General features: G+C 38.4%; 4 protein-coding genes and 2 non-coding genes across 7 annotated transcripts; 2 read left to right on the forward strand and 4 right to left on the reverse strand.

The window, feature by feature from the left end:
* Positions 1-6,544: 6,544 nt before the first annotated feature.
* LOC117616041 (heat stress transcription factor A-8) lies at positions 6,545-9,275 on the forward strand. The gene is made up of 3 exons (XM_034345244.1): positions 6,545-7,004; positions 7,723-8,770; positions 8,943-9,275. The coding sequence occupies exons 1-2, from the start codon at positions 6,768-6,770 to the stop codon at positions 8,710-8,712; spliced, it is 1,227 nt and encodes a 408-aa protein (XP_034201135.1). The 5' UTR covers positions 6,545-6,767; the 3' UTR covers positions 8,713-8,770; positions 8,943-9,275.
* A 275-nt stretch (positions 9,276-9,550) lies between these two features.
* Positions 9,551-11,189, reverse strand: LOC117616159 (vacuolar iron transporter 1-like). The gene is made up of 4 exons (XM_034345389.1): positions 10,833-11,189; positions 10,631-10,716; positions 10,410-10,524; positions 9,551-10,038 (listed from the first exon to the last, which is right to left on the reverse strand). The coding sequence occupies exons 1-4, from the start codon at positions 11,084-11,086 to the stop codon at positions 9,741-9,743; spliced, it is 753 nt and encodes a 250-aa protein (XP_034201280.1). The 5' UTR covers positions 11,087-11,189; the 3' UTR covers positions 9,551-9,740.
* A 2,613-nt stretch (positions 11,190-13,802) lies between these two features.
* Positions 13,803-15,361, reverse strand: LOC117616158 (vacuolar iron transporter 1-like). 2 transcript variants are annotated; one of them, XM_034345388.1, is made up of 4 exons: positions 15,039-15,361; positions 14,853-14,938; positions 14,280-14,394; positions 13,803-14,184 (listed from the first exon to the last, which is right to left on the reverse strand). In XM_034345388.1, exons 1-4 carry the CDS (start codon positions 15,284-15,286, stop codon positions 13,878-13,880), a joined length of 756 nt encoding a protein of 251 aa, XP_034201279.1. In that variant the 5' UTR covers positions 15,287-15,361; the 3' UTR covers positions 13,803-13,877. The 2 variants fall into 2 exon arrangements, with proteins under 2 accessions (XP_034201279.1, XP_034201278.1); XM_034345387.1 differs by having other exon boundaries at positions 14,853-14,959.
* A 3,325-nt stretch (positions 15,362-18,686) lies between these two features.
* Positions 18,687-18,760, reverse strand: LOC117616891. The gene has a single exon (XR_004584235.1). It is a non-coding gene; the product is annotated as a small nucleolar RNA Z159/U59 (small nucleolar RNA).
* A 132-nt stretch (positions 18,761-18,892) lies between these two features.
* On the reverse strand, positions 18,893-18,976 carry LOC117616890. Its single transcript, XR_004584234.1, has one exon. It is a non-coding gene; the product is annotated as a small nucleolar RNA Z159/U59 (small nucleolar RNA).
* Positions 18,977-19,242: 266 nt separating this feature from the next.
* LOC117615762 (ubiquitin carboxyl-terminal hydrolase 2) lies at positions 19,243-22,070 on the forward strand. Its single transcript, XM_034344904.1, has 6 exons — positions 19,243-19,369; positions 19,743-19,790; positions 20,312-20,358; positions 20,725-20,771; positions 20,899-21,001; positions 21,086-22,070. The coding sequence occupies exons 2-6, from the start codon at positions 19,760-19,762 to the stop codon at positions 21,860-21,862; spliced, it is 1,005 nt and encodes a 334-aa protein (XP_034200795.1). The 5' UTR covers positions 19,243-19,369; positions 19,743-19,759; the 3' UTR covers positions 21,863-22,070.
* The last annotated feature ends 5 nt before the right edge of the window (positions 22,071-22,075 follow it).

Below are 22,075 nucleotides of genomic sequence, written 5' to 3' on the forward strand. Positions count from 1 at the left end.
CTGCCAGAATAAAATAACCAAGTATTCACCAGCTCCAGTTTTCCACTAAAACTAGATATCAGAGCATTTTCTATAGTTTATAGGGTTTCAAGGGCTTTTCTACAAAACTCTACCTTACTTGGTGGCGTGGAAGCTATGAATGGCCCGGTGGTGGATCCTGCGTACTTGTACGGCCTGGGGGCGAAAAACAGGTTAAAAATGTGAGTGGACCAAACATAAGATTTTGAAAACAGTTTATAATCATAATAACCCCCATAGTAAAAATAACTTGATAAGTAAAGCTAAAGTTCACCTGTGTTTAGTATAAGGTATTCATCTGAATATATATATATATATATAATCGTATATATATAGATTCGTAAAACTGAACAATTATATAAAGATATAAAATGCGCGAATATCAAAGAAATTGGTTTGAAATAGCTGAAAATCATAACTGAATAAAAGAGCTTAAAATCCTTTGAAATTACCACCTAATTGTACCCCTGTCATATCCGTCAATTCCCCTGGCAGGTCTCGGGCGTCACGCAGTCTACCCGAGCCGCAAACTGGCTAAATCAGGGGACTATGGTCAGCCTGATCCGCCGGCAGATCCTCGATGACACCAAGTCAGCTCGAGTCGCTCTGGCAGGATGCAGGGGACCGTAGTCAGCCTGATCCGCAATTCTGGCAGGTCTCGGGGACACAGAGTCAGCCGAGCCGCAATCCTGGCAGGTCTCGGGACACCAAGTCTGCGGAGCCGCAAATCCTGGCACTCACGGTCCGAGCGTCCCCGTAACTCGTGAGGCAAAGTCAAGTGCACTGACTGAACTGTAAACAGACTGGATGTCCGTAGACATCGGTCCGTCTGAGGGTAATCACCAAATAAAAGGCGGGTACATGGTGGTTCTAAAACAACTATTTTAGAAAAACCTGATAATTCTCTGTAATCTGATAAATCTGAGTTAAGCTGCTATTTCTGTATCACAAATCTCAAGTCTGCAGTTTAACTAAGTAATATAAAAGTAAAGATATTTTACGCTATAAGTCATGGCCAGAACACATGCAATAACACTTATTCAAGATCAAATACTGAAATTTATTCAGATAAACTCATTTATAAAAACTTATTTATATAAAATCAATATAAAATCATTTATGTAAACTCATTTATATAAATCATTTATATAACTTATTTATATAAAATCCTTTATGAAAGAAAGTCCACTCATTGTTGGTCCGAGCTAGCTGGACCTTTTGAAGGTCCCTCCCGTGGGTCGATCGGACCTCTGGTGCCTGATTAACCAAGAATAGTAAATTAATAAACTGCTCAATAAAAAGAATTTAAATTAAACACCCTGCCCCCGGCTCCTAGAAATACGTGCATTCATTTTAAGTTACTCCTATGCCCACATTAGCCTTTCTGACACTTAGAACGGTCTTGGAAAACCCGATGCTTAACTGAGCGATAAGCTGCCAGATCGGCCGATCCGGGACCCGTGGGGTCCACGATCTCCAATGGCCAATCTGGGTTTCTCTGAAGGTTCCTCATAGAGAAGGAACCATGTTCCGCGAATTTGGTCCGAAACGGAAGGTCGGATTGCCCAAAATCGCATTATCGCTTAAAATCCAAACCCTAGCCCCAGGGTTCGCAATTTCGAGTATCCGGGACTCCGATTCGCAATCCGTCGAATCCTACACGATCCTGGAATCATGTAGTACGACATATCCAAAATTGAGTGCGATCCAACGACTCGACGACACAGCACCCAAGGATCGCGCAATTTGGAAAATCCGTTCGGGGCTCAAACGGACTCCGAATCGAGATCCGTGAAATCTTACGCGCTCGTGACGACACGAGGATCGCAAAACTACACAAAGTCAGTCCACCACCCTTGCCCACGCGCCACCACACGCGCGGGCAGATTGGGTGTCCAAAGCGATTATGGGTTGCCGAAAAATCTCGGAACCAAGACTCCAATCACATATCCTAGGTAAAACACCCCATTTGGAGTCACTTTTGTTCTTGGGCATACCCCAAAAAGTGGCCGAAAATGGCTGATCACGGCGGCCGAAGTTGGGTCGATTTTCAAGTTGAAAATCGAGTTTTCTAGAGCCAAAATCGATCGAAACTCATACATCCATCAGTTAGAACACGAAAAATAGCTGAGAAATCATACCTTACTCGATCGATTTGGTAGAGAAACGAAGGAGATCGAAGGAGATGAAGTTTAAACTGAAATCCGGCGAAAAGCTCCATATTCCGGCCAGTTCCGGGCATCCCCAGGTCGGCGGCGGGTCGGGGAAGAACGGCGGGTGAGTGGCGGTCAGTTTGGCACCGATGCCGGAGATCGGCTTGACCTGTGGCGGCTGGTGCGACGTCGAGAAGGAGGAGAGGTCGGCAGCTGTGCGAATCGGGAGGAGATAGAGAGAGGAGAGAGAAATGAGGAGAGAGAAGGGAGGAGGAGATAAAAATTTGACTTTTTATCCAATTTACCATTTTGCCTTTCGCGGTATTTTGATCGTATTTTCTTCGTTACAACTCCGATTCGAGTCTACTCCGTGTCTACAGACTCGTTTCGCCGTGCTCTACGCAACAGCGCAAGCGGAATTGCCAAATTCTTTCTCGATAAAAAAGTCAACTTTTTTCCTATTAAATAATGCGAGGGCAAAATTGTCTTTTTGCTAGAAGATATTAATCCTACTTTTTTTAGATATTTTGTTATTTTTTTGATATTTTGTTTTGGGTTATTACAACATGTCTCCCGAGTTCTGCGAGGAATGCAGCTCAGGCTGACTAATGGTCCCTTGAAGCCTGAGGGAATACGGTTCGAGTCCACTTTGTGATCCCGAGGGTTGCGAGGAATGCGGCTCGGATTGACTTTATCTTACCAAGGCCTGCGAGGATGTATCATATAATGTGACACAAGGAATTGACGGTATTAAAGGAATTGACGGATCAGGAATGAGAGTACGCCTAGGTGGAGAGAATTTAAGTTATAAGATGGTTTTAAACTAAAATTGAGGATTTATTTTGGTATTTTATGGGCAAGGGTTTTAATATATATTTTCCTGATATTATGAGACAAAGAATGAATGTTTACAAGTTTTAAGGATTTTATACAGTTCACCATTATTTTCTTAAGTGATGAGTTTGTTTTGCAAGTAAAAGAGGAAAATATATATATTCCAGTTAAGTTGTTGAGATATATATATATATATATATTTATATTTATATTTATATACTATATATTTATATAATGAGCCTTATGTGAGTTTCGAAGGAAAGGATAAAAGTATTTTCGGAGCTTGTTGGTTTTTATTTTTCATTATTATTATATATATATTTCTAAAGCAAATAATATACAAATTGATTTATGAATTAGAGGAAGTTCAGTGAGTGCCTTAATTATATTCTGAGTATGAACTGTTCTGAGAATTTGGAAAGTTGAAAAGTATATACTTTAGAGCTTGTGAATAATGGTGAGCATACCACTAACATGAGAACTAGAACTGTTTTGCAATCACATTGAAAGAACTACGTGTGGCTTGATTTCTTGTTACGGGTACGTAGGAAACCTAGAGCTAGGTGCAGCCGTGAGATCAAGTGATTGTGAAGCTATTCTGTTAAGTTATGTTGAAATCTGTTAACATACTTATGTTATTTTTAAGGTTAGGATCAATTTTAGTTGGCAGAACGATTTATCTAATTTAAAGAGGCCTGATGTCATGAATGTTATCATGTCAGTATCTTTGGACTTTGGTATGTGACATATGTCTAGTTGCATGAATTCTATTTTTGCTGATGCTAAACGAATGAGGATATTTAAATTGCTTGTTATACAGGTGGAAATTTTGGGAAATGAGCGAATAACAGGGGGAGATTCTGCCGAATTTTCGGCAGAAGTCAAACTTGAAGAAAAAGAATCTAGGGAACTTTGAAGGGTATTTTGGTCAAGAGTGCCCGGCACTTGCCAAGTGTCGGACACGTACAGGGTTCGGCTCAAATTTCAAAGTGGAATTTGGGTTGGGTCCTGTCATTTGGTGGGCCGGATAAATTAGGTGGATTAAGATTTTAAATCTAATATGGTGTTTGGAGGCCTAAAATGAAGTTGGACCGGATTGTGTGTAATCTGGTCAAACCCCAAAGTAGGTGGATTGTGCGTACATAAATGTAAATTTAGCCCATTCCATTTTAAAATCTTGGGTCCGTCCCTACCCCGATGACATCTTGGTAGTGTATGTATGAGAAACACTCATCCCCCTGTAGTTTAGACCATCGCTTGTATATTTTTTTTTAATGTTTTACAATCATCATGCTCAATTGGTGATTTACCTCCTGAACTTGTACCTAGCTTTCGATTTACCCCATTTCTTTTTTCTTTTTTTTCTTCTGCCAATTCCCTCCTGTTGTCTAAATCCGCAACATTTCATTCAATTTGCCCTTAAATATGATGGCAAATTGGCCATTTATATGTTAAAATAAAATAAAATAAATTGAAATAATAATCAATAACGATAGAAATAAAGTTTTTATTAAAAACAAAAGAAGTAGAGAGAAGGTCATCCTCAGACCAACCCCACTTCCTATTAGCTTATGAATTTTTGCTTACCAATTCCACTTCCTACAAGCCTCAGACCAACCCCTTTCTTCCCCAAAATCGAACACATCCCATACAACAACACCAAAACCACCACCACATATTTGAACAAAAAAAAACCCATATGTGCATATTTGAACACACAAAAGAACCCAAATCTATTTGATAAAAAACCGCAACAAGGGCAGATGGGTTGTGGCGAGGTGGGTGATTTTGTGGGTGTCGAGGATGGACCTGGGGTTTGGGGGAAGAGAGAGTGTGTGTGTGTGTGTATGTGATGGTTGGCTGTGGGAGGGTGAGCTGTTGAGAGAGAGAGGGAGGCTACGATGGGTAAAGGGGTGGTCGTGGGTCTGGGGCTGTGTTGTGAAAGGGGAGGCAACGACGGTGGTGAGGGGGGATGTGTTGCGAATTAGTCTTGGGGTAAGTTGCGGGTGGGAAAGGGGTAGTCAAGTTGGGGGAGAAAAAGAGGAGTCTGGTTTACCTGTTACCAAAGTTCCTGTGCCCCCCAGTTTCCCTGCTAATTTCGTGACATGTGGCAAGCCAGTTAACACCACTTAACTCTGTTAACTGTTTTTGCTTCTTTTTACTGTTTTTTTTTTTTTGCTTTTTCTCCCTGTTCTGCCCCTTTCTCTCTTCTTCCCCCTCTCCCCCTCTCTAGCTCTTCCAGCAATCTGAAATTCCTTGGAACTATGAACTAAAAACAAACCCAAGAGATATAATTACAACTCATGCATGAAGAGAATGAATACCATAGTATAGCAATCACGAGGGTGGCCATAAGAGGGAACGTCCTCACGAGTATATATCAGGCTATAAAGGCTCAAGATTTCAAGGGAGTGATTATCAAACATGTAATTGCTGGAGTAGGGGAAATAATAGAAAGAGGGTCAGTTTTGCCCGAGTGTGATAGAGAATGGGGCATCGGTATACGTAATGGCCTTGAACCGTCTATCCTTGGAGTCAATAGAAGCAGATTTGCAGGCATGATATACATATCATATTATTGCTCCCTCCACAACCAATAGGACAAAATAAGAGCAAGACATTGTTGCACCCTCCATAACCAATTTAGATAACCCAACATCACCCAATCCAACCCATTTAATTAGTCCCAAATATAAACCTTTGTGAGTTTGTGGAGAGAGGAACTCAGAAAATAAAGTAGGGAAAAAGGGGGTGAAGGAGAAACTAAGAAAAGAAATAAAATAGGAGAGGAGAGAAAAAGAAAAACAAAGCAAAAGCAAAAAAAAAAAAAAAAGAGAAAGAAAAAACGTGGTGATGGAGAACTGGAAAAGAGAATAAAAAAGGAACCAGAGGAGGGGAGACGAAGGAGAGAGGGGTAGAGGGAACCAGAGAAGAGAAAAAGGGGCATAACAGGGAGAAAAAGCAAAAAAAAACAAACAGTAAGAAGAAGCAAAAAGAGTTAATAGAGTTAAGTGGTGTTAAGTGGCTTGCCACATGTCACGAAACTAGCAGGGAAACAAGGGGACACAAGAACTTTGGTAATAGGTAAACCGGACTCGAAAAAGAGAGGGGAGAGGGGGTCTGTGGGTAGGATAGTTTTTTGTTTAATTTTTTCTTAAAATAAGTAATTTATTTTTAATGATTTAACAAAAAATTGAATGAAATGTTGATGATTTAGACGGCAGAAGAAAAATTAGCTGAAAAAAAAATATTCATATCTTTAATTTTCTAAAAAAGAAGGAATATGATAAATCGAAAGTTATGTACAAATTCAGAGGACAAATCACCAATTAACTCTTTTTATTTTCTTTCATTAATCTTGTTGTAGAAAAATAACTGAGTCCAATAGCCCACATAAAAAGGGGGATGAGTTGGGCTCGGTTTCGTCGGAAAAAATAAAGAAGAAGAGTTGGGCTCGGCCCGTCAAGTTCCATTTTGTCCACACGGGGATCTTCTGTGAATAACTAGCTTAACCACCACTTGCACACCAAGCTGCAGGGAAAGTCCAGTTTGCCTCTCTCTCACCAAAGAAACAAAAAAGAGAGAGGGAGAGAAAGAAAGTAGGAAGGAAACTTCGCCCTCTAAGTTCTACACTTTTCCCTTCTGCTGATTCTACTCAATTGTGCTGCTACTTCTCTTGGTCTTTCCAAAACCCTATCCCACATCGAATTTTGAGGTCAAAATCTTGGGTTTTCTTTGAAAAGGAAGCAGCAGAGTAGGGGCATGTTGAAATCGGCGGTGAAGAGTGGAGATGGGTCTGGGTCTGGTGGATCGGTGGCTCCTTTTCTTAGGAAATGCTATGAGATGGTGGATGATAACGATGCAGACTCTATAATCTCGTGGAGTGAAACCGGTGACAGCTTTGTGATATGGGACATGACCCAGTTCTCGATTTTATTGTTGCCCAAGTATTTCAAGCACAGCAACTTTTCTAGCTTCATGAGGCAGCTCAATATCTATGTGAGCTTTTCTGGGCAATTTTTTACTTTTTCTTCTATCTCGGCTATTGCATTTTGAGGTTTCTTTTTCATTTTATGGAGGCGTTCTTTAGCTGCGTTACAATTGTGCTTATATTTATATTGGATTTTTAGACTTTTTTCTTCTTGTAATTCTTGCGGCAATCCCAAATATAAATAATAAAAGAAAATTGCGCATTCGTAAATGATTGTAAACTAAAAGAAATCTCTTAAATCAAGTTTTCTTTCTTGCGTAGATGATTAGTTTGCTCCTATGAGCCTTGACTCGTGCACAATTGGTCCAAATCAAGTTTCGTATTTCCTTCATTTGGAAGTTTTCTGTGGTTATCCATTTAGGTGGGACTCAAAAGGGAAGGGTCTGTCTAAGATGTAAGCCTTGGCCATGAGTTAAGACTTTGTAAAATATTTTGAATGGTGAGCTTCTCTTTTCGAAGCTTGATCCATCTCCCTTCTTTTTGTCTCAGTTGGCCCTGAGCTAATTAATGGGTTGTGCTTCAGTCTCAGTTGCCCAGAAATGCTATATTGAGAAAATAGCAATGTATATAACTATATACATTGTATATAGTATATAGCTATATGCATATGTATGTATATATCTGCACTACAGGTGCACTTGTGTGTTTCTCTGTGGTGTACAAGTCATGTTATGTTATTTGAATTGTCAACCAATAGTCAAGTATTCAAGAATCTTATTGTTTCAGGGCTTCAGAAAAATAGATTCAGATCGTTGGGTGTTTGCAAATGAAGGGTTTATTCGAGGTCAAAAGCATTTGTTGAAGAATATTTCTAGAAGGAAACATCCTCAGGGCACAGATCAGAGAAAAGCATTACAGCAGAAAGACAATCCTGATGGGCCTTGTGAAAACATTGTTGAAAATGGTCTATGGAGGGAAGTTGAGAACCTGAAGACGGATAAAGTTGCTCTGAAGCAAGAGTTGGTCAAGCTTAGGCAGCACCAGGAAATTTCAGAAAATAACTTGCTCCTCCTGAGGAACCGCCTTTGTGGAATGGAGAAGAATCAGCAGCAGATGCTGTCATTTCTAGTTATGGCCATGCAAAGTCCTGGGTTTTTAGTTCAGCTTCTTCAGCCAAAAGAAAACAGTTGGCGCATTGCTGAACCTGGAAATATGCTAGAACAAGGTGTAGATGATGCTATACCAATAACTTCTGATGGTGCGATAGTGAGGTACCAACCTCCTGTGGATGAAGCCCCGAAGCCTGTCCTCGCAGCGAATTCAGGCTCAGACAAACAAACCGAATTTGATTCTTATATAGATGGAATGAACGATTTTGTTGTGAATCCTGATTTCATGAAAATGCTAATGGATGAAAAGTTGAGCTCTCTAGAAAATCAAGCCCCATATACCCTTCCGGATGTATCTGATGATGGTGCATGGGAGCAGCTTCTTTTAGCTAGTCCTTTCTTAGAAGATATTGAAGCTGCAAAGGAAGATGGAAAAGAGACTGTTGACTCTAGAATGGAGGTGGAATCAACCGCATCGGAACTGCAAGAATCACAGAATTTTGATACTTTAATAGAGCAAATGAAGAAATCTCAGAACTTTGCATCGGAATCAACAGTTTATGGATCTAATGTGGAGAGCTCTCAAAGCTTGGAACATATAACTGAACAAATGGGATATTTAGCTTCTGACTCTAACAGCAAACGTGGGACACAATCAGGAAAGTGAGAGCTTCTTGTGGGATACCTCATACATGTAACGCTCTTTCGCAGTCAACTTAACAAATGTAAGTCGGTTCGCTTCTTATTCTTCAATCAGTCTTTTATACTGTCCTAGGAGAATAATATTTTAAATATAATTGAGGCTACCCGGAGTTCTGAAGTAATTTGTGTTGTTGGGTTGCATGCTGTAATTTGAACTATATCTACTTATCTTTCCTTCATTTTGCCTATGGACAGATTTTGGTGGGCGGCATGACCTTTGGGAAGAGTATTTTGCTTGCAGTTTTGCTCTGTTTCTACATGTAATTCGAGTAATTTTCCTGTGAGGTTTAATAGCTGCTTGGTTAAAGAGCATTGGAGAATATATGTCATCTGCGCCACTGCAGTGGCCTTGCTTTTTCTTAACTTCCGCAACCTCACTCGGTATAGTTTCTTTGTACCATTGCAGTGGCCTTGCTTTTTCTTAACTTCTGCGACCTCACTTGGTATAGTTTTCTTGTACCAACCTTGTAAATTCACGGGGCAACGTTCTCATTTTCTCAATATAAATGAAAGACACTTTGCATATGACGTTCTACTCTCTCTCTCTCTCTCTCTCTCTCTCTCTCTCTCTCTCTCTCTCTCTCTCATGGCAACTAGAGGCGTCCTCTTATGATATTTGATATAGCACACATGCAATTTGAATATTCGATTTCATTTTTCAAGGTTGTTAGAGATTCTAGGTAACGTCTCTTTTTTCTAAGGGCTAGTTGTGGTAAGAGGGTTTGGCTTGCTTCCCTTGTTGCTCTGAAGAGGCGAAAGTACCATTTTTCTCAAACCATTCCCATCCACAAAGGTACAAAAACTAAATAACCTTTCTTGTTTTTTTTAAAGAAAAAAACTGCATACTTATTAGATGTCAATAAGGAAGAAAAGAAAGTTCATGTAGGATCACGGGATGAAATTATATCGAAAATAAGAAGCAACATTGAAATTTCCATAGGAATGGGAAACACAGAATACAGTAGCATATGATATATAGGAAAGGACGAATGTTCACGGATGGATAGCCTTTGCCAGGCCAAAAGCGGCAGCGGATGCCACGGCTCCAATGAGAGCAGTCTGGAAGGCACTCTGGAAGGGTTTATTGCCGGTAAAGTGGCCCTTGGCAAAGCCAAATATTAGCAACGCCCCCAAGGTGACGACAACGGAAGCAACCAAAGCTTCTCTAGCCCTCGGAAAGAAGACGTAAGGAAGGAGGGGCACTGATCCACCCAAAACGTAAGCAATGGCAATGGTGAGGGCGCTGTGCAGTGCTCTTCTTGGATCTGGCTTTTCCAATCCCAGTTCAAACCTGAATCATCATCATTTAAATTAAAAATAGCTTGCTTGCTTAATAATGCTAGTTGTTACACAATTAACATAATTCCGAATTCAGAGGAAATAATAAAGATAGAAGTCATGACGGACAGAAAAACATAACCAGGCTGAGGACCACATGGTTTTTGTCCACATTTCTAAAGTAAGCATTTTCAAAAGAGAAAGAGAAATTGGATTCTATTATTGCATTTGATAAGTGATGGATGTGTTCACTTGTCAACTAGTTGGCCCACTCGTGCACAGAAGAGAATATCCACAACACAACACATTCTCCCAATTCTTTATTAATTATAATTCTAAAGTTAATTAAATTTGTTTTGTTTAGGAATATAAACAACAACTTACTTCATCATGAAATCCACCCACGCTTTGGGATTCTTCCTTAGAGCGTTCACCACAGGAGTATACTCATGTGGCTCTACCCCATACTCTGCCAGTATCTCTGCTACCTCTGCCGCCTCTGTAATTTTTCATATGAATAAACCCCTTCATACCTCATACTTCATATTCAATTCTAATTAAGCATACCAGAGACAGACACAGACTTATAACAAAATAAAATCAACCTGTATCAGGAACGTTCACTACTTCCTCTTGTTCTCTCCTCAGCTCCCTCGTATAATGATCAGCCTCGCTTTTCGCCGCCAGATATCTGCGTCAGAAATATTTACAATAACAATAATCTACAATCAACAACCCTAATAATTTTCGCATTTTCTCAGTAACCAAACAAAACAGAAGAAGCGATAAGCAGAATTTAAAGTATACCCGCCGAGTCCCATGGAGATGGCACCGGCAGCGACTTCGGCGATGCCAGCAGTGAGAACGATAGATGACGTGGCATTGGCACCTGAGAGTCCTGCTGCGAGAGCGAAGGGCACGGTAAGACCGTCGGATACGCCGATGATGATGTCACGGACGATCTCTCCAGCGGTGAAGTGTTTCTCTGTGTGCTGACTCAGGAGTGTTTGCTTCTCTGGGTCCAAGGTCCTTGCTTGCCCACGCCCGTCATTAGCTGCCATTGTAAAACGGAAAGGGTTTCGAGTCAAGTAACCAAACCCCGGATTTCGAAGCCTTTTATTTATGTTGCTGTCTTTTTGTGTGTAAATTGGGTCTGCTATGCTTTTGCTTGCTATGATACCATATCTATTTATACACCCACCAACGCCATTATCCTCCCGTGCTGTGCTGTGAATAACAAAATAGTATTATTCTCGTTACATATAAGTATTTTTCCGCGCTGTGCACTATGCATTTTGCCGCTTTCATTATTCTTTTCCTTGTTTTTTTCAATTTCATTAAAAATAGAAGGACGACAATGACTCATTTGCTACGTTTTTAGTAATATTTATATTCTCAAAATTGTAACAAGTTTAAATTCAAATCTCCAAACCAAATGCCAGTAACAATGGGAATCACAAAGTTGGGTTGTATCATGTTCAAGTCACGCGTTTCACTTCTTATTAATTCGAATTTAAGATGTATTCTAACATTATAAAAAATATATATCACTAAGCTAGACTAAGAAGGTTTTTTTTTTATCTTTCAAAGAATTTAAGGTAACCCGTACTCAAGTCGAAAATGGCTTGAATATAAAACGAGTGGTGTGGTTGGGATTCGTGCAGGATTAAAATGTGCGATTTGATTCGAGTTGTATTTTCCCTATATGAGCTAAAAACCATATATATCAATCAATTGACTAATAAGTTTGACGCCAAGTGAAACTCCAATTAATTAAGAGATTTGGTTCTTTTGTGTTATTATACTAGTAATTTCAAATTCAATGAATCATTACAAATACATTGCATGTACTTCTAGTTGATACGGAATTAATGTCCAAACCCAAATTCATTAATCTCCTAAATCCCACGCTTGCATCTTTCCCAAAAGAAGAAGAAGCCAAGTTTGCTTCTCCAGGTGACCCTAAATCCTAATAGTGTCAGGCTATATTTTAACTGAATTCAACAGCAACGGGCGTTTAGCTCATGAGGGAGTGCTTGTGACTAAAATTCGGCGTCTTCTTCTGGCGTTATCCTCCTGTGTTCGTTTTGTCCCCCATACTGCCAACACTGTGGCTCATCGTATTGCACGTTATAGTCTTCGAGCGGAGGAGCTTTGTTATTGGTTAGGTGATGGACCTCCTTGGCTCCTAGATGACGTTAGGGAGGATTGGTCTCATTTTGTCTAACTTTGTTATAGGAGTATTGACTTTTCTGTTTAGTCATTAGCATGAGTGGTGCTATTTCCTACATCGGGGTTTTATCCCTTGTGGTTTTCCCTGAGAAGGTTTTAACGAGGCCACTATTAACATGCTCGTTCTTACCATGTAATGTTCTCTTTGGGTTGAACGCAATACCATTTTCTCTCTCCAAAAAAAGAAAAAGAAAAAAGGAATGGGCTAAATTTAACATTTTAATAGTTTTTAGTATATTATGTAAATTTATTAGTTAATTTAATTAAACTATTATTTACATTATATTTTAGAAGAGAAAAATATTTTGGGATAGGATTTTTGACATCCACATGTTGGCACGTAATTAGCCTTCTAGATTTATGATTAGATTTTTTCTTGCTCTAAAAACAACTTAAAAATTCATTTAAATGGAAAAAGATAAAGGATAGTTTGTAAAAGAATGAAGAGATTGTGATAAATTATGTAAAATGATGAAATTGAGGAAGGATATGAAGATGTTGTGAGAAATTATGTAAGAATGAGATAGGTATTTATACCCAAAAAAAAAAAAAAAAGAAGGAATTTTTTAGATTTTAAAAAAAAAAAAACTAAACAACGTCACCTACTAGGCTCCATCCAAATAATTAGTTTGAGCTAGCCAAAGGGCCACATGTAGCCCTCAATTTAGGAATTGGCCCTTTGTCTAACCCACTTTTAGAGATGAGTTTTTAGAATTTTAAACTATAAGAAATTGACCCTCACTTGGAGATGACCTTAAACGTATCCATCTTGAAATTACAAGACTATACATATACAACGGAAGAAGATTATAAGCCTCGTTTGATGATCCGGCTTGAATTAAATTATAATTAGATCCAAACTAATTTTGATGAGTCTCACTACTTTAAGTAAAACTTATTGTAAAACAGAATATGTCGAACTGTTATTTATTTTACAAACTCCAGTCCCACCACCAAACAATAATTCATCTCGGTTGGATATGCGCACGTTCCCGCTCTAATGGGGTTGGTGAAAAGGAAGCTCAAAATTATAGGATATTTGTTTGGCATTGGCTGGTAATTAACACTTACAATGATGGCAACATGAAAATAACAATTACTCAAAAAGTAGCGATCAGAAGAAGGAAGAGCAACCTGCCTTCCAACATGCAGAAACATATCCAAGGGTTCTGCGGATACGTGGCATCTATCTGGATGGAAATGGAGGTGGATGAATTATTAATTAAGAAATGGTGTGCTGATAAAGACAGTCAATGTAATATTTTTGGTGCAGTCCTTGCAGCCTTTGCATTGCTGGCGGTGTGGTGTGTATGGAATATTATTTTGGATTCTGCAGCTCTGATTTAGTCAACAATATTGTTTGAACACCTATTAATATTAATATTAATATTATTAATTATGTTGATGTAAGTTTTTTTTGTTGTCATTTTCCAAACCATGGAACAACCAATACACTAGCAGCAAATTAATATTGTACCACGCAGATTGAGCTAGAAATTAACGGATATATAGGTACTAGAAAAACGATCAATAGAAGCAGAAAGATGAGCAGAAAGATGAAGTTAATTAATAAGACATGTAATTTTTTTTTTAAAGGAAAAAAGTTGAAACTAATTAATATTAATGGTGGTATGCTTGGAAAAGTTTAGCAATGGAATAAGCAGCGGCAGAGGCAATGGCCCCAATGAAGGCAGTTTGGAGGGCACTCTTGAAGGGTTGGGTGCCCGTGAAGTGACCCTTTGCAAAGCCAAAAATCATCAAAGCCACGATGGTTAGGATGACAGATGCAACCACAGCCCTTGTTGCAATTGGAATGAGCATGTATGGCACGAGGGGCACCAGCCCCCCAATTATGTATGAAAACGCAATTGTCATTGCACTCTGTACGGCTCTCATCGGGTCTGGTTTCTCCAGTCCAAGTTCAAATCTGCACCCACCCAATGATCCCGGTCATATAATTAATTAATAAATAATTAGTTGATAAATCAGTGAATTAATAAGCTTATACTTAAATTAACTTACTTCATCATGAAATCAAGCCAGGCTTGAGGATTCCTCCTTAGAGCATTCACCACAGGCCCATACTCATGTGGTTCAGCCCCGTATTGTGACAATATTTCCGCAACCTCAGCAGCCTCTGCGTTTCATTTATAATATATCAACTTTATTTAATATGTTAATTATGTTCCAATCATATATATAAGCATATACATACATAATTAAGGAGCAAATCATTTAAAAAAGAAAAAAGAACCCCATCAATCATGTTCAGATACAGTGTAAAGTTTAAAAGACGTTCACAATGATCTTAAACTGGCAGCCTATAAATATATGGGGAGTGCTAGCAACCTTCTCCTTTGGAACTTATCCCCTTTTGACTTGATATGTGTCATTCTTCTTACACTTAAAATAATGTCATTAATATATTATACAAGTTAATTTTTACTTTTCAAGTTTATCCTTATTAAATGTTAGCATTTCTGTAAATATATATAGCTCGTGAATTCTGTCTGCACACTCTCAGAGTCAGAGACTCAGAGCTAAATAATTAATATATAATAATATGGTAAAATTATAATGTTAATGTAGAGAGACCTGTATCAGGGACAGCGATGATTTCATCTTGTTCCCTCTTTAGTTCTTTCATGTAATGATCAGCTTCACTCTTAGCAGCAAGGTAACTGCAAAAACCATGCATCTTGCTTTTATTACCAATAAAATTAATAATAAATGAAAAACAAGATCTCTTAGAAATTTCATTTAAATAATATTAATTGATACCCGCCGAGCCCCATAGAGATGGCACCAGCGGCAACTTCAGCAATGCCAGCAATGAGAATGATGGAGGAGCTGACATCCGCACCGGACAACCCGGCGGCGAGGGCGAAAGGGACGGTGAGACCGTCCGATACGCCAAGAATGACGTCACGCACAATCTCACTAGACATGAAGTGCTTCTCTTCATGGTCGTGCAGGATCAGCATCTGCTTCTCCAAGTCTGCATACCCATTTTGATTTTGATTTGCCATTTTTGCTTAACTACTTTACTGAGTCTCTCAAGCTAAGCTAAAGCGATTCTATTGAAATATCTCTTGCCTGCCTGCCCAACGGGATGAAGTCCGAGAGTGAGGAAAAGGCCGGGTATTTATATATAAAGGAAGAAGATGGGGTCAATCAAAATTAGTGATATACTTGTAAATTGAGATTATTATTATTATTAAGAAAAAAGGGTGGTAGGTGTTGTGGAGATTCCAGATAAAGAGAAATTAAAGCGATATGCGTTGTTTGGGTCCACCGCTTGTTCTCTGCCCACCCGCTGAATAATTAACAAAATAACAAAATGAAAAAGTTGCTTTCACTTTTGACCCACCTGTCACTTCAGTGGCGTGTGCGCACCATAGGCCTCGCTCACATGCATTATATAAAGTTTAAAATTTTAATAAAATATATATATAGAAATTCCTTAAATAAATTTATTTTTTCTGTAATATCGGGTGACATACATTACGGTGAAGTCAAGGAAGCAGGCTGAAATTTTGGGTGACATTGCGTGTGGCTGCCACAGGCCTCGTACATATGCTAAAGCTAAAGTATACGGCGTGTGTGGGACACAGGCCTTACCCAAACGCAGGCTATGCTTAGTTTCTTCACCAAAAGTTTAATCAAGAGAAGAAAACTACAAACGCAATTCTCAACTATTGACTACATAAAATAAAAAGTCAAATAACTTGTGAATCTCGTTGTTTTCTTTGTGCTTACTTTTGGATCAACTTTATTCTGAACATATGGGTTTCTATTAGTGATATTCTACGTTAACCACTACGAATGATATAGATTCAGTTCATCTAATGAATCTTCCCGTTGACAATTATTGTATGTTTGAAGGTGTTTCTTAGAAAAACACAAGAGCCTCTAAAAGCTTTTTGTTAGAAAAACCAAATGTACTTGGGAACCATTTTTCCTACCTATGAAAAAGCATTTGAAGTTTTAAACTTAAATGCACTTCTAAGTTTCCTTAGAATATGAGTTGTTCGCTGTCCTAAAAGAAAATTTCATAGAGGAGGAAGGAAGAAGAAGCATCACTACCCCTCCTCCCCCTCCTATATTCTCGTCTTTTCCTTTTAGGTTAGTGAATAAGTTCACTGAGGCGTTTTAAATAAAAAACCTTTTGTGGTGGTTTCTTCTGATCCATGGTCAAATTGAAGTTACCCATGACCCTTTTTAGTCTATGCTTTCCATCAAATCCTACCTCCAAAACCCGCTCCCTAATGCCACTTATGTTCTCTAAATTTGATTCTACATCGTTTTTTACGGCGGTTGCTGCAAATTACTCAATTGTTCTTTGGCAAAGTTGTTGTTTTTGTTTATTTGTTCGCTCTTATGCCTAGGTAAATCACTGGAAATCATATTTTTCCCAAATATATTACGGATGCGGTGGTGGGTGGGGTCACGACGGCGCTTCTTCAGGTGGTGGTGGTATGGTTTGTTTAGGCTCATGAGTTGTTTTAGGGTTTTGGTTATGTTGGGTTTGTGGGCTTTGTTTGGGCTTATGGCTAATTATGGTGATGTGAGCTAGTAGTTTTAGTGTAACTTTTGTCCTTATTAGTTTGTTGCCCTCTTGGTATTGGTAATTTAGATGCTTTGTTGATGTTTTTAATTGTACCGTTAAAATTTATCTAATAAAGTTTCTATTTGATTAAAAAAAAATTTAAAAATTCCTTAAAATATACTCAACGCACCTAGTGAGATCCAACATAGGAACATGATTTGTGCAGCACATGTGTTTCACATTTAATAAACATGTGCCCATTCTTTTGTCGAAAAGAAAAGATGCGAAATTAATTTTAATTTTGCTTTGAAAAATCGAACAGTATGAAGCATGTCCCGGCAACAACTTTGGTCATGGTAAGTAATATTGCTCATTTCTTCAAACAAATATTCTGCCCATCTTCTTATTTGTTTGGAAAAATATATCCTGGCTCTTTGTTCATCATCATTACCACGTGTAATGTGGGTTTCTTGGATTACAGAACATGTTATTTCAATCTTTTTCTTTACTGTTTTCTTCACCTTATAATCCATCTCGAACATCTTTTCCTTCTTAACGAGTTCCGGATTTTCGTTGATTTTACATTAAACTGCAAATTGTAGAGGACAAAATAAAATAAATTTTTGTGTTTCATATGGCGTAGAAAACGACTGAATCCATGAAAACTATAGTTATGAAATTCTTTGCTTGCATCTCATAGATATCAGGTTTTATGTAGTTATGAATTTCTTTTTTTGAACCAAAGTGAAGGCAAAAGGACAAATTAAAACCAATAGGAAGGAAGAAAAGAATTGAAACAAGTGAGTGAGGCAAAAGAACAAAGTGCATAAAATGAATCTCTGCTTTAAAATTGTTCTTCCCATCGCATTGGCAATTTGGCATTGTATTGGAGGCTTGTAAGTTGTGGGTAGGTAGGTACCAAGTGACACGTAAATAGTAAGTTAGTGGGAGTTGTGGAAGGAATCTGATCTGATCTGATCTGATCACTATGGTATGTCTAGCATGCGCCACAAATAAAGAAGGCTTGCGCCAACCTTTTTCCTTTAGCTTTGCTCATGCACGGCGGGTCAGTGACAGTGCAATTAAACATCAAAATGAAAAAGAAAATAAAGTCCCGGAAGAAGAGAGGAATCTATAGCAATCTAGATATGAACTGGTCCATCTGTAATGCCACTAGCAAAATGTGACTAGTAGTACGGATAACAATAATTATAACGTTGCCTTTATCGTCGCTTTACTTTTCAGATCATACCCTCAAATCTCATTCAACCCATTTTACATTAAAAATAATAATAAATAATTTTATTCAAACCCTCATTGTAACCTCTCCCCTCTCTGTGCTTGGCTTCAAGTTCCCGGGAATGGGCTTGAAATGTTTTTTGAGCCCATGGGTTGCCTTGACCCAAGCCTTATTACACTGCTTCTTGGGGTTTAAGTTTTAACATCTCTTCCAGCTTCGTTTTTAAAATTTTGGGTCCAATCAACTTCTCCTTTATTAATTAGTCCAAAAGCTCATTCACCAATCTGGATTTTACCTGTTCTCTACCTTCTCAACAAGTTTGGGCAGAAAAAAAGTATCAGATTTTGGAGGCGCTAATTTACCGTACATCAATCACAAAAATAGATTCAACGATAAACGCATGAACGATTAAGGAACAAAATAGCAAATCAACAATTCAAAAACGGCAGAAAAACATGAAACAGAATAGCAAAACATTGTTTGATACCCCGTTGCATACGAGTATTTTTCCTCTCCAAAAACAGAGGTGGGTTATAATTTCTAGATTTCATTTTTAGTATTTTCAGTTTTGCAGATGAACATTCAAACGTAATGCAAATGTTGATACAGAACGACTTATATAAAGAATATCTTCTCGTGATGTTCTTCAGTTCAGGTCTCCAGATTTTCAGCATCAATAAGCTCAGGAGAATTGAATGTTTCATCATTAGAAACAAAAGAAGATCTTCTTTAATAAACACAGCAAAGTTACTCAGAAAAACCACAGCTAACAACTATTAACAAAAAGTAAACAAAATAATTAAATTTAAAATCAAGATGAAAAAAAAAAAAATTATCTTCTTAGAATGCTCTTCAGTTCAGGTCTCCAGTTTCTCAGCACTGATAAGCTCAGGAGAACGAAAGTTTTGTAGAAACATCATCATTAGAAGCAAAAGAAGATATCGTCTCATACAACCTCAAAACCCAAACTAGAAAAATCAGTCAACAAACCTCCTTAGCGTCGGTGAGAGTCTGCAACGCTGTTCAGCTAAGACACCCCTTTTATAGCGTGGGGCGGCTAAACCCTAGCCCCTGCAACAATGGACTGGGCCATTGTCATTTTATTTTGATTTTGGGCTTTATTTGAGGCCAGTTTTTCACTGGGCTTTACTTCAAAATAAAAAGCTGGAAGCAAAAAAAAGAGATAATGAACCGAAAAGAATAACAAGGGGAAGGAATAGAGACGAGAAACAGACTACGGGTTCAAAATCTCACAAGGAAGACTGAAAGAGAGAGAGAAGGACCGGTGGAGGAGGCTGACGACGTCGTTCGTCTTGATTTCTGGTGAGTTTATCTTCTTCCTCGTTTCCCGCTGGTTCTTACTCAGGGAACTTGCTAACCTCCCCGTTTCGAACCGAAATAGAGGAATAAAACCCTCTTTGTTTGAATTGGGGATTCTTGTGCTTAGTCAATTGCAGCATTATAAAATACAACACAAAGTTTTGTTCTTTTCATAAAAATAGTAGGTTTGTCATAATTTGTTTGTTGGTCTGGCACTTGGCTTTGCTTTATGTTGCTCTTTGTTAATATATACATGCAATTTTGTTAAATTTTTGCTGAACTTGTGCCCGGAACTCAAGTAAAGCTCATAAATTTATACGTTTCTTCATTGGTTTTCCCTGACGTGTCTTGAATACATCTTTTTCTTTCTTATCAGATTAAGTACTTTTCACCATGTCTTGGTGCACGATTGAGTCCGACCCAGGTAAATTTCAGAAAAAATTTGTTGTTTGTGTGTGTGTGTGAAAGTTTAGGTGAGCATCTATTCACGCTGACAAATTGTAATATCTTTATCACGTTCTGTTATACTTCCTGATGTTGCTCCTACATTAAATGCCTTTCATATCTTGATATCAGCTCGCCGGTCCCTCTTTTGAGCGTAAATCTTGACATGGAGCTGTATTCACTCTTTGTTTCGATATAGAAATTGCACTGGCAGACCTGACATGCTTTATTGAGCTCAAAGAAACTTGGAGAAATTCCAATTTGACTTCTAAACAAGCTTTTCTCTTGTATCTTTACATGTATGAGTGGAAGCCTAAATTATTGTTTGAAAAAAATACATTTGGGATTGTATGGATGATGAAAGTTATGATTTGATGATGCAGAGTGATAGTGTATAGGATTTGGATAATTTATAACACATTTATTATTTTTGAAAAATATAAACAGCTATAGTATAAATGGACTGTACTAGTATTTTGAAGGTTCTACTTTGCATTTCAGGGGTGTTTACAGAACTTATTCAGCAGATGCAAGTAAAAGGCGTGCAGGTAAGCCTTCTTTGTTTCCTTTTGTATTTTATTTTTATGCTTACCCTGCACTGATCTTAGTTTATGGGTTGATTTCTACTGTTACTGCTTGAGCTTAGGCTGCAAGTGCTTCTTGGAGATGTCTTCGCTCCTTTTGTTGTGATATTGATTATATCCAACACGTCATCCTTTATCTTTAACTAAAAAATGTAAACCATATCCAATACTTAACCCCTTTTTCTTCACTAAGCTATGTTGAAATTTTACTTTTCAAAGAAATTGTTTACTTAATTTTCATGGTAGTCAGAGTCCAAGTGTTATGTTGTGACTTGGATTATAGTTCACTTCTTTCACGTACGCCATGATGCCCTTGGTGTGGCCTTGCAGGTTGAGGAGTTGTATTCATTGGACCTTGATTCTCTGAACAATCTGAGGTACATAAGGGCCTTTTAAGCTTTCATCTCTCAGGCAGATATCCTCATTTCCACTATAGCAAATGTTTTAAGTTTAAATCTTTAGTATCGATGTTGTAGTTACTCTTTTTTCTCTTGCAACTTACAGGCCGGTGTATGGTTTGATTTTCCTATTCAAATGGCGTCCAGGGGAAAGGGATGATCGCCTTGTAATTAAGGATCCAAATCCTAATTTGTTTTTTGCAAGCCAGGTTGGTGTTCATGAAAATGTATTTTTCTAGAGTAATGATACATTTGTAAGCTCTTCTGATCTTATACTTTTTATATCCTCATAGGTTATTAATAATGCTTGTGCCACCCAAGCAATCTTGTCTATCCTCATGAACTGTCCAGATGTTGACATTGGTCCTGAACTGTCAAAACTGAAAGAGTTTACAAAGAATTTTCCACCTGAACTGAAAGGGCTGGCAATAAATAACAGCGACGCTATCCGTGCAGCCCATAATAGTTTTGCAAGGCCTGAGCCATTTATTCCCGAGGAGCAGAAGGTAGCTGAAAAAGATGACGATGTCTACCATTTTATAAGCTACTTGCCTGTTGATGGGGTCCTGTATGAGCTTGATGGATTGAAGGAGGGGCCGATTAGCCTTGGACAGTGCCCTGGTGGGCAAGGTGACATGGAATGGCTGCAGATGGTACAACCTGTAATCCAGGAGCGCATTGAAAGGTATTCCAAAAGTGAGATAAGATTCAATCTCTTGGCCATAATAAAGAACAGGAAAGAGATGTATACTGCTGAACTTAAGGAACTCCAAAAGAAGAGGGAGCGTATTTTGCAGCAGCTGTCTGCCTTACAATCAGAGAGACCGGCCGACAGTAGCAAATTTGAAGCGCTGAACAAAGGTCTTTCAGAAATTAATGCTGGGATCGAGGGCGCTACCGAGAAAATCTTGATGGAAGAAGAAAAATTTAAGAAGTGGAGGACAGAAAATATTCGCCGGAAGCACAACTACATACCCTTTTTGTTTAACTTCCTCAAGATTCTTGCTGAGAAGAAGCAGCTGAAGCCTCTTATTGAGAAGGCAAAGCAAAAATCTGGCAACCCTAGATGAATGAGAATGATGGTTTGGTTAACTGTACTATGATGGGATTGTGGATTATTTTTCGTGATGTCAGTTGTAATTGTGGGTGAACCTAACTGGGGGTATACATGCTTTCTTTAGGTTACTCGTTAAACTCCATTTATTTTGGTGAGACATTCCCATGAATTGACTTTGTTCTTACTTTGCTTTAGGTCAAGAAACTTACATGTCTTTGAATTATGT

This window comes from Prunus dulcis, chromosome 1, assembly GCF_902201215.1.
Source record: "Prunus dulcis chromosome 1, ALMONDv2, whole genome shotgun sequence".
Classification (NCBI taxonomy): domain Eukaryota; kingdom Viridiplantae; phylum Streptophyta; class Magnoliopsida; order Rosales; family Rosaceae; genus Prunus; species Prunus dulcis.